Source organism: Asterias amurensis, chromosome 2 (assembly GCF_032118995.1).
Source record: "Asterias amurensis chromosome 2, ASM3211899v1".
NCBI lineage: Eukaryota > Metazoa > Echinodermata > Asteroidea > Forcipulatida > Asteriidae > Asterias > Asterias amurensis.
This window is the reverse complement of record NC_092649.1, coordinates 5,656,161-5,668,780: the sequence shown is the minus strand read 5'-3', so window position 1 is coordinate 5,668,780 and position 12,620 is coordinate 5,656,161. Positions and strand designations below refer to the sequence as shown.

Below are 12,620 nucleotides of genomic sequence, written 5' to 3'. Positions count from 1 at the left end.
ATTATTGTTTTTTCAAACAGGTTTGTGTCTTCTACAAGGAGGTCCACCTACCACTTTCTTAGCAACGAGCCTGGTGGAAGATTTACTTGGGGCTGCAGTCATAACTGCTGGCAGTGCACTTGAACAATTTGTGGAAGGATTGAGAACAACGGGCATATTACAGGTTTGAAGTTTTTACTTGCACCGTTAATTAATTAAAAGTTTTGATTGAAAAGGTGTTGCCTAATTTAATAGTAATTAATGGATATTGGTGTTAAGTTCAAAGCAATTGCAGTACCTTTCAGAAACAGCACCTTTTAGAAGAATTGGCAAATGTAATGTGCACAGTTCAAGTGCATTCCTAATAGCCCTAGTCACTAAGTTGCATTCAGAAAGATCTCTTTCATTAGCTGGTGTGTTCAGGGCCTATGATAATTTTACAAGCCCGCTTTTGAATTGACTCAATTGATAACGATTTTTAGTAATACAATCCTAATTATCAATACCAAATTGTTTAAAATGCCTTAAAATGTGGAGGTGTTTGCAACCTTAATGATCAAGAAACAAACAGTTTCCTATTTCATTTCATAAACAGCAAGTCAGTGGTTCCTGCTAATGCAAGTCAATTGGACAACATTTTTTGATGGAATCTGGAACTTAGTTTTCCAGTGAACATTGGTTATCAATTTCTTCACCATTTTGTATCGTACCATGCAGTTGTTGACCGCTTTCCCACAATGTAAGTCTCTGTTATTACAAAGTACACCCAGTGACTTGACAATGTCATCATTTCTGCACATGTTCCAAAAAGAGGAAGCCACAATGAGTACCTTCATCAGGTACTTAAGACAAGTATCAGGTAAGCACATACTTGCATAATTAACTCCTCAAAACTATACTTGTAATTTCTATGGGTACACGTTTTTGTGGCATGAAGAGGAAAAATGTGTGCATACATGTATGCACTACATTGCAGTACCAGGCACTTGTCCTCTTTTGTTGACAAACTGTAGTTGCATGACTATATGTGAGAAATACACTTTATCCACTGCAGTTAAACCAAAGAGGGAAATACAAATTTATAAAACATGCTATTAAGCAATTTAAATTTTCTTTTGGAACCAACAGTCTTATAAAGTATGCTGATGACATAATAGGGAATAATGACACATTTTGTTCTAATTTACTAAACATCGACTTCCCTTTCTTCATACAATGTATAGAGGGGAGAAGACTGGTGTTGCTCTCAGACGTGTTACAGTTCATCACAGGTTTACCTACACCACCACTGCTTGGTTTTGAACAACATCCCACAAGTAATTTGAACCTTCTGCATCATATCTACCAAGGGCTCAAACTTGCACAAACACCATAATTCTCACCATTCCATTGCAAGGTAACACTGCTCCCGATACAGATTTTGTTTACCAAATGTTTGATTATGGGTTCAAGAATACAGATTTTGGTATGGTTTAAGCTTGGATCGAGTCTAACATGGCCCAATTTCATAGAGCTGCTTAAGCACAAAAACAAGCTAAGCACAACAAAATTATGCTTAGCAGAATAAGGTTACCAGCCAAACTACCTTGTCACATGTACAATTTGTGACTGGTATCCTGCTCATTTCTGCTAAGCAAATCATTGTTAATCAATATTTTCTGCTTAAGCAGCTCTATGAAATTGGGCCCAGATCACATCAGCCATCTCCAATTCGGTAGCATCTTTGCAACATGTGTTGCTGTCTTTCATTCAATTACATGTGTATTGAATTGAATTTTTGACAAAGATTGTTTGGATTAGTGGTTTACAAGTAACAAGGCACACAACTGAGTGGATTATTTTACACAGTTGGTAAAATTGAAGCTTATTTGGGACACAGGATATCCAACAGTTGTATGTCTCCTCTCGCAATTGCAAAACCTGTACCCTTAACATTTTAAGACAAGCTCGAGAATTTTTGAATAAATTTCCAATTCATCATTCTGTAATGAAACAACTAGAAGCTGCTTGATATTGACATTCTAAGGTTTATCAATATATTTTGTACCAGACAATTAAGTGTGCAAAGAGACACCCTTACTTTTCAGTTGAAATTATGTATCAGACAAACAAGTGTGCAAAGAGACACCCTTACTTTTCAGTTGAAATTGTGTATCAGACAAACAATAAGTGTGCAAAGAGACACCCTTACTTTTCAGTTGAAATTGTGTATCAGACAAGTGTGCAAAGAGACACCCTTACTTTTCAGTCGAAATTGTGTATCAGACAAACAAGCGTGCAAAGAGACACCCTTACTTTGCAGTTGAAATTGTGTATCAGACAAGTGTGCAAAGAGACACCCTTACTTTTCAGTTGAAATTGTGTATCAGACAAGTGTGCAAAGAGACACCCTTACTTTTCAGTTGAAATTGTGTATCAGATAAACAAGTGTGCAAAGAGACACCCTTACTTTTCAGTTGAAATTGTCTATCAGACAAACAAGTGTGCAAAGAGACACCCTTACTTTTCAGTTGAAATTGTGTATCAGATAAACAAGTGTGCAAAGAGACACCCTTACTTTTCAGTTGAAATTGTGTATCAGACAAACAAGTGTGCAAAGAGACACCCTTACTTTTCAGTTGAAATTGTCTATCAGACAAACAAGTGTGCAAAGAGACACCCTTACTTTTCAGTTGAAATTGTGTATCAGATAAACAAGTGTGCAAAGAGACACCCTTACTTTTCAGTTGAAAATGTGTATCAGACAAACAAGTGTGCAAAGAGACACCCTTACTTTTCAGTTGAAATTGTGTATCAGACAAACAAGTGTGCAAAGAGACACCCTTACTTTTCAGTTGAAATTGTCTATCAGACAAACAAGTGTGCAAAGAGACACCCTTACTTTTCAGTTGAAATTATGTATCAGACAAGTGTGCAAAGAGACACCCTTACTTTTCAGTTGAAATTGTGTATCAGATAAACAAGTGTGCAAAGAGACACCCTTACTTTTCAGTTGAAATTGTGTATCAGACAAACAAGTGTGCAAAGAGACACCCTTACTTTTCAGTTGAAATTGTGTATCAGACAAACAAGTGTGCAAAGAGACACCCTTACTTTTCAGTTGAAATTGTGTATCAGACAAACAAGTGTGCAAAGAGACACCCTTACTTTTCAGTTGAAATTGTCTATCAGACAAACAAGTGTGCAAAGAGACACCCTTACTTTTCAGTTGAAATTATGTATCAGACAAACAAGTGTGCAAAGAGACACCCTTACATTCAGTTGAAATTATGTATCAGACAAACAAGTGTGCAAAGAGACACCCTTACTTTTCAGTAAAAGTTATCCCTATTATTATTATCCCATATTTGGCTGTCCAACTTGGATAATGGTATCTCACATGGCCCTTTTCAAATCATGAATATTCTTATCCCATACTTGGCTGACAAACTTGGATAATGTTATCTCACATGGCCCTCTTCAAATCATGGATATTATTATCCCATACTTGGCTGACCAACTTGGATAATGGTATCTCACATGGTCCTCTACAAATCATTGATATTATTGTCCGAGCACATAGCGTCAAAATGCATCCGCAATAACTTTTTTTTTAACACAAATTTGTTTAATCTCACAGAATGTGATTCTTAAATAGCAACATATTACCTCACTTATTCAAATGTGCAGATATTTGATCATTATTCCCGGAAAATGTGCAAAAAAATACGTTTCAGCGAAATCTAAAATTTTATGGAAAAATTTAAGTTCACATGAGTTCATTTTGGAAATATTGGGTGTTCTTGATTAATTTGTCAGTTGGGCCTACACAAGTATCAAAGTTTCCTTCCACCATGGGAACACTTACCTGGTATTCTGCCACGACAGAGAGGTTAGAATAGGCAGCAAAGACAACTTCGTTAGACCTTAAAATCACGTACAAGCTCTTAGGTAAACTTCACAGTCCACGACTCATAGGCTAAAATGGCGGTGGTCACGTACTGTCTTCCGTAAATACGCTGTAAATGAAGTGACGCCAATTGGGACATTGCGCAACCAGTATGAAATATTTCAAGTTTTGCTCACCTACATATACATCTATAATGATGACGTCAGACTATTGTGAAAGCTTTAAGCTCAAGCCAAAACAACTTTTGTGTATTGATGCAGAACGATATTTGCACGTATTGGTAGAGAATGGAAATCATATACCATATAAAAAAAATAGGCTCGATGAACGATGAATGGGCTCCTACATAGAGTACGTGCAAATACAGGTTTCATTGTAATGCCGACACCTTCATATATAGAAGATGTGACCTGTGACTTCACATGTTAACAAAAGAGCCACCAAGCATGGACTTCATGCAGGCACGATTTGTACACAGCCTAATGGAAGAAAACATAAAATCTTGCATTTTATGAAGATTGCACTGTTTAATTCTAAACTTTTGATATGATGAAAGGGGGCACATCTCAAAGCTTGTTTAGCTTTTTCTTTCATAACTCTTGGATTCAGGTGGAAATTATGACACAAAATGTCAACTTTCCCATATGAATATAGTGCAGTATCTTGCCTGCCATAAAAGCCAAATAATGTACAAGGTCACACTTATTGTGAACAAATGTCATAATGTGTTTACTTCGAGAGCAGAATCTTTTTGGAGGGCCTGTGTCCAATAGTGTTGTCAGACTCATTCCATTTGACTGTAGGTTGTCTTCTAATGTTTTTGAAGTTGGTTCCTTTGGGTTTATTATTATCCCATACTTGGCTGACAAACTTGGATAATGCTATCTCAATGGCCCTCTACAAATCATGGATATTATTATCCCATACTTCGCTGACAAACTTGGATAATGCTATCTCAATGGCCCTCTACAAATCATGGATAGTATTGTCCCATACTTCGCTGACCAACTTGGATAATGTTATCTCGCATGGCTCTCTTCAAATCATGGATATTATTGTCCCATACTTGGCTGACAAACTTGGATAATGTTATCTCACATGGCCCTCTACAAATCAAGGATATTATTATCTCATACTTGGCTGACCATCTTGGATAATGTTATCTCACATGGCCCTCTTCAAATCATGGATATTATTATACCATACTTGGCTGACCAACTTGGATAATGTTATCTCACATGACACTCTTCAAATCATGGATATTATTATCCCATACTTGGCTGCCCAACTCGTCTTACATGACACTCTTCAAATCATGGATATTATTATCCCATACTTGGCTGTCCAACTCGTCTTACATGACACTCTTCAAATCGTGGATATTATTATCCCATACTTGGCTGACCAACTTGGATAATGTTGGCACGATTTCAGATTTGGCATGGTTTCTATTGCGGTCTCTGAATTTTGGCTACGAAAGTTTTTCAGTCACCCAGCAATATGGGATTATCACCCTGTTACCAAAAGGGGATAAACTCCGTCAATTCTTGAAGAACTGGAGACCCATTTCCCTATTAAATATTACGTACAAACTGGCCTCTTCTTGTATAGCAGAGAGAATTATTGTAAAGGACAAATCTTGTAAAGGACAAATTTTGTAAAGGACAAATTTCAGAATCAACGAACAAAAGTTTTTACGAACTGACCATAAATGAACATAGAGGGCGCACATAATGGCGAGTCGCGAATTTCTTTTCCCAATGGTTTTTAAGTTCAAGACTTCGTCCAAGATTTTCCCATTGGCTGCAAGACAGCATCATTCATCGTATATCACTTCTCGCCGGGCCAGTGTTCCCTACTAAAGCTATTATCATGTTATTAGAATAGCTCTATGGGTTGAAACATGTGATTTCATGGAGCCATAATTAAAATAAAATAAATACTTTTATTTTACATGGGTAGATGTACATGTTCATGTACAGTCCATGTATGGTGGTGCAATAAAAACCAAAGATCGTACGATCATTGATAACAACCTGTGCTTTCATGGCTGATCATGTGTGTGCTACCTGCAAGAAAGAAAAGCTCTTGTAAATTCGATGTCCCCAGGAATGTTTTTTTTTAATGTACACACAGCCCAGCCTGCAACGGAGCCCCCTATTTCATGGCTCTGTTTACTGTGCGTATCAACGCTTGTGGAAGCAGGGAATGGACCCTTCCCATGAAATATGCTAGTTACATTCACGCATGCGTACAGACCCTGTTGGTTGGCAAACGCCGTAGAGTTGTGCAATGTAAGCAGACGCGCAATCGCGTCTCCATCACGCACCCATTAGCCGTGTACAAAACAGCAAGATGTTCCCTCATTTTGCCAATCAAAACGTTAGAGCGCACGCACTAGAAATTTACATTTTTCATGGGAAGGGTCTGTTCTGCGCTTATGTCATTCAAGCATGTTAACAAGATAGTGGGGAATTTCGGCACGTGCGCATTCGTACTCTACGCGTTAGCAGCTGCTCACCGTGAGCAAAGAATGAACGCTTTGGAAAATATGAAATTATTTGCTTTTGTCAAGCATTTTCACAGGTTAGCGGGGCTTTTGGTATGTGCCCATGTGCACTTCACGTTGAGCATTTAGGGTCTATGGAAGGTGCAATAATGTAAAACTAGTGCTGAAAAGTTCGAAAGATTTATATCCTCCATGGTTAACCAAGGGGAATTTGATCGCGACACTTTCATAGTACGTAGCTTTAGTCGCACTATAAACCAAGTGGGTTGAAAAGCAGAAGGCGCGATTCGACTAAGCAATCAAAATCCGCAATTTCCCATGAGTTGTTCCAAAAGATATGGTTACGACTACGTTCCTATGGTGTTGTGATAATACTTACGAAGGACTTGTACAAGTCTACACTCATGCTTTTAATATTATGCTTGAGTAAGCCCATTGTATGTCACACAGCCAGGACCCAATTTCATGGCTCTGCTTATAACTGTAAGCACAGAATCGGCGCTTGCGGAAGCAGGGAATTCTGTGCTTACGGCAAGCCTATTTCACGGGTTAGCACCTAATTTTGGCTTCTACGCATGCGTACTCCACATTATTAGGCATTCTATGCTTACAAGGCTAGCGCAGAAATTCGGAGCTTGCAAGTAAGCGGGGAATCGAGATCGTAAGTGCAGAATTTGGCGGTAAGCAGAGCCATGAAATTGGGCCCAGATCTGCAGTTGCTCTTGTGTTTCAACTTCACAAAAAGTCTCCTTATAACAATGGTTGTTCCAAGCTACGCAGCTAAAGATACGCTTAGGTTTCAAGATACGCTTACTTTCCTTCAAGTTACGCTCTATATGAAAACGGTGTACATAGCCCGAGTCAATTGCTACGCTTACGTTCCATATGCAGCTACGTTTACTTTCCAAGACAGCTCACTTAGGTTCCAAGATATGCTTACGTTCCAAAAGATATGGTTAGGTTCCAAGCACGCAGCTACGCTTTACATTCCAAGACACATTTAGGTTCCAAGTTACGAAACAATATCAAAAGGTACGTGTTCAATCAGAGTCGATGGGCTCACGTTTAAAGATTTGCCACATCACTTACGTTTCAAAAAACGATCTCAAAAAGGTCTATGGACACATTTGAATCCCTCAAGATTCCCTTCCCCCAAGATTAAACAATCTTTTACTGTGAATTATAACAGGCTAGGGCCCATCACCTTCATTTGTTAGCAAAATACTGCAAACAAATTTAGTCGGGCACCAGCCATAAGTCCACAATTTCTCTTCATTTGGTGTTCAGAGCAAATTGTATCACTGACTTTATTTTATTTTCATGTTATCCCTGATTGTAAGCCACCAGTCGGAGTAGGCCAGCTTTCTGCTGCTTAAGACAATGCTCAATATGGTTTATACACGTACACCAAATAGTTTTTAACTTTTTAGTTTTAAGTCGTCTTGCAATAGCATGGCCAGCATCTGAGACCATAGAGCAAATAATAGCTTTAATAATAAGGGAACACTGGCCCGCTTTTTGAAGCCAATGGGAAACTCTTGGCCTATAAAAACCACTAACAGAGAAAAATTCGCGACTCGCCATCATCCGCGCCCTCTATGTTCATTTATGGTCAGTTCGTAAAAACTTTTGTTCGTTGATTCTGAAATTTGTCCTTTACAAAATTTGTCCTTTACAATATTTGTCCTTTACAAAATTTGTCTTTAATTTTACGCCCTCAATGTTTGTTTCGGTTTTTTTTAACATAGCTTGTGCAATTTTAGTTTACGTTGGTGGTTTTTAGGTAAGAGTTTAAAAAAATTCTAAATTGTAATTTTTTTAAGGAAAATTTTTTTTTTTTTTAACATTTCGTATAATCATTTTTCAGGGCAAACAATTTTTTTTCTTATGGATTATTTTTTTGGATAGTTTTTTTTCTTGTTAATTTAAAAACATTTCGTGTAATTATTTTTAAGGGACAAACATTTCTTTTATTATTAATGATTTTTTTTAAATTTAATGTCATTTTTTTCTAATGGATTATTTTTTTAGTTTTCTTTTACTGTTAAAGGAACACGTTGCCTTGGATCTGACGAGTTGGTCAAAACAAAAGCGTTTTTAACCGTTTTTTATATAATGCATATGGTTGAAAAGATGTTTTAAAAGTAGCATACAATGATCCACACAAGTTTGCCTCGAAATTGCGTGGTTTTCCTTCTACTGTGCGAACTATCACCGTCGGCCATTTATGGGAGTCAAAATTTTGACCCCCATAAATGGCCGACGTGTTAGTCGACGAGGTAAAAGGAAAACCACGCAATTTCGAGGCATGTTTGTGTGGATCATTGTATTCTACTTTTACAACATCTTTCTACCCATATGCATTTTATAAAAAACGGTTACAAACGTTTTTCAAAGACCAACTCGACCGATCCAAGGCAACGTGTTCCTTTAACATAAAAACAATTCGTGTATATATTTTTAAAGGTACAAACATGTTTTTATTATAACCTTTTTTATATTTAGTGCACATTTTTTTTTAGTGGATTAATATTTTTTTTAATATTATTTCAAGTTTTGACTAATTGTTCATCTTTTCCCTTTATATTCTAAATTAACGATATTTTATTTTATTATTATTTCGTTCATTTTAAACTTTTGGTGCTCTGTATTTGCGATTTACACGTAAATTTCGTTTTTTTATTATTGGTATTATTGTTTATCTTTAATTAACTGTAATTGTTCTTTAATTTTTGTTTTTTATGTTAGTTTTCAAAAATATAGTTAGTTTTTATTTTATTTAGCTTTTGGCCCTTTTGGCCGCCCATACAAAAGCCTCTGTATTGATAAATGGTTTCCTGTCAGAATCTTTTCAAATTGACCGGGGTTGCCGGCAAGGTGACGGCTTAAGCCCTTATTTGTTTCTTTTGTGTGCCGAAATTCTGGGCAAAATGGTTCGCAGGGACAACACTTTGAAAGGTATTACAGTTGATGGCTCCGAATACAGGCTTTTTTTCAATATGCAGACGACACCGTGTTTATTCTAGACGGATCTGAAAACTCGCTTAGCAGAGCCTTTAAGCTTCTAGACAATTTTGCTTGTATGTCGGGCCTTAAGGTTAACATTAGTAAAACCAGTGCAGTTTGGATTGGTGGTAATAAGGGCCGTCAAAAAGGTGTTTGTCCTAATATTGATGTTCACTGGGTCCGTCCCCAAGAAAGTTTTAGAGCTCTAGGTGATGATTTTTCCACCAACTTGGACAATATGATTGATAACAACTATAACAGGGTTTTAAATTCCATCAGCAACTTAATTGGGCAATGGTCTAAGCGCAACCTTACAGTGTTGGGTAGAGTTACTGTTGTGAAATCTCTCATTTTGTCTAAGCTCACATTTTTAATCCTTACTCTCCCTGATCCCTCATAAGTTATTTATTAAGAACCTTGATTCTATGTTGTATAAGTTCATTTAGAAAGGGGTTGACAGAGTTACTAGGAATCAAATGATTCAAGATTATAGCCAAGGTGGGGTTAAAATGGTGGACACCCGTTCATATTTTAGTGCCCTCAAGTGTACGTGGATTCGCAGGTTGCTATAAAGCAGAGGCCTCTAGTTGGACTTCCCTGTTCTATACATTATTTAACTTCCAGAATATACTTCCCCTAGAAGGCGGCAAGACGTTTATTCTAGTCTACAACGTAGTAGCCTGAACGTCTGACGAGTGTGGTTTGACCTTTGACCTCTCATAGAGATACACGCAAATTCTACACCAACATTACAAGCAAGTACCGTATCCACCATGCATGTACTGTATACAAACTACCACACACGTGGACACATACGTGCAGACGACCGAAAGTAAGCTTTCCATATCTGTGTTTTGATTGGCCAACCGAGGTGAGTCAGACCAATCAAAACAAACCATTCTACGGTAGCTTTCAGTCACTGCATTTATCCAATGGTATCATTATACCCAATGGAATCACTGGATCTGAATAACAGGGGCCCAGTCTAACAACGTAGGTACAGCGCAAAATGACAATATCAGTTGATTACAACGATGAGGGCGCTGTTTCTTCTTTAAATACAGTAACTGCGTTCAATCAAGGGCAAGTTCGATCAGCGACCATTTGTCAACCACTAATCAATGTTCTTTGCATGACATACATCCTGGGTACCAGGCAAAATCGCCCAATGGTCGACAATAGTCAACTTTAGTCCCTTGATAGAACTTGCCCCTTAGTTATAGGTTTTCTCGGTCAATTTCGGCAAATGAGCAGCCAATTTAACCACCAAGCTATTCTATTTCGCGCGAAATCGAATGCTACTCAAAAGGGTCATTCGATTTCGTTTTATGATTAGTCAAATGTAATGTTGCGTCATTCAACTAAACAAAATAATCATTCAATTAAACAATTCATCAAAGCAGCATTCAAATTCGCAGACGCTTCTTCAGGCGTGTCACGAAAAAGAATGACGCTACGCTAAATTGAATGAGTGCTAAAGGAATTTGACTCGACTCAAAACGAAATTGAATGGCCGAATTCTGAATTTGATACGCAGTAACAACTGGAGATGCAAAACAGCTTAAATTCGAACGCATGAAAATGAAATTGACTGCTCATTTGCCGAATTTGACCGAGAAAACCTATATATTCACTGCACTGGCGGCGAAGCAGGAGGCCAAAAAGAACATTTACAAGTAAAAATGGTTAATATGTAATTACTAATATCGAATCATATTGAAACTAGTGTTCGGTTTAACCAACGAACCAAGCTGACGGACTAGTATGTGGACTTTTGGGTGAGTGTTCGCGTTTGTGGTTGGTCTATACAACAAAAGGGGTGGGGTCTGATTTGCCAATATTGAGAGACTTGATGCAATCTAAAAATGTAGTAGAAACATTTTTAGGCATTGTGTAAATCATTGGGAAAGTCATTAAATTCGCATTATGAGTACAAAGGACTACGCGTGCAAAACACATCTACAGAGTGAATAGCGTAGAATATAATATTCTATTATAACACACCTCTTGCTTGTTCTGTGTTCTGGTTGGCTGAAACACGGTCACGTGGGATGAACTAATATAGTCTAGTGTTCTCGCGCGCGTGTTTGCGGGAACTAGTACCCGTCTTTGAAAATAGTGCCCGGTTACAGCGCCCCCTCTTGACTTGAACCGTGAACTGCAACTAACTACAAAACTTCCTGTCTTTTCCAAATTTCTGTTCTTATTTGACATTTAAGACCGAGCTATGATATAAAACACATATTGACTGGCATAATTTAGTAACTTGTGTACGTCTATTCCCCCTCGGGCCTGTGAGTGACCAGAAGAGGGCCCTTTACTTCCTTCGGCCTCGGGAAATAGGTCCCTTTTCTGGTCACTCAAAGTCCCTCGGGGGAATAGACGTACACTATAATTACCCCATTGCCAGTCAATATGTGTATAATAGTCCCTCTTTTCGTGTATAATGTGTTTTCCTGGCTAATGAAAAGAATGGCTGAATTTGAATCCATGTAGCCGAGACTTAAAGCAATCGCACAACATCGGTAAACAGTAATTGTCCAAAGGCCCACACTTCGTGTATCACAACTTTTATATCAAATAACAAACCTGTGAACATTTATTATAGGCTCAATCGGGTCATCGGAAATAACGGGAAAACCAACTCTTGTTTCCGCACGTTTCGCCGTGTCATAACATGTGTTTAAAATAAATCCGTTATTCTCGATTATTATCGAGAATTGATAATTGTTTTAGTTAATGTTTTCTAAAAAAGTAAAGCATTTCATGGAATCGACCATCACCTTCTGTAAACCCTGTAAAGTTGTTTGTTAACTTTTATTTTTTGTTCTGTTCAGAAGGTGTCCACTGGCCTTCAATAAGTTCAGCTGGAAGTGGAAGAGACAAGAAAATCTACACACGGATTTGTTTATATTTTTAATGTTTTTTGGGAAAAAAATACCAAAGATAATTGTTCAGTCAAAAATAATTGAATACAAGTCTATGTCGCCCACCCCCCCCCCCCCACCAATCACCAGATATCCGTCTTGCATTCACGCCTATTTAAACAAAAAACAAAGCCCAATGAAATAACTTGAACCCGCTTTATATTTAATAGTTTCAAACAAATGTTGTTGTTTTATCTTGTTTAGATGTTTTCACCGCTCTATCTGACCATTGAAGTTGAAGGTGACTTCTTGATTGTGAATGGTGTGTTTGACTCTCTCTGGCTGAATGAAGTTGAAGGTTTCTTTGGAG

General features: G+C 37.7%; 2 protein-coding genes across 3 annotated transcripts in view; one reads left to right on the top strand and one right to left on the bottom strand.

Annotated features, from left to right (window-relative positions):
* Positions 1-3,999, bottom strand: part of LOC139933987 (uncharacterized) — a 21,733-nt gene extending 17,734 nt beyond the window's left edge. For both annotated transcript variants that reach the window (XM_071928240.1, XM_071928241.1), the window contains exon 1: positions 3,827-3,999. The gene's annotated coding sequence lies outside the window, so the exon portion shown is untranslated. The remainder of the gene's footprint in view (positions 1-3,826) is intronic.
* LOC139934154 (G2/M phase-specific E3 ubiquitin-protein ligase-like) overlaps positions 1-12,620 on the top strand; it is a 14,257-nt gene extending 1,637 nt beyond the window's left edge. The window contains exons 3-6 of the mRNA XM_071928457.1: positions 21-163; positions 697-838; positions 1,203-1,375; positions 12,515-12,620. Of these exons, the coding sequence (XP_071784558.1) occupies positions 21-163; positions 697-838; positions 1,203-1,354 (437 nt within the window). The 3' untranslated portion in view covers positions 1,355-1,375; positions 12,515-12,620. The remainder of the gene's footprint in view (positions 1-20; positions 164-696; positions 839-1,202; positions 1,376-12,514) is intronic.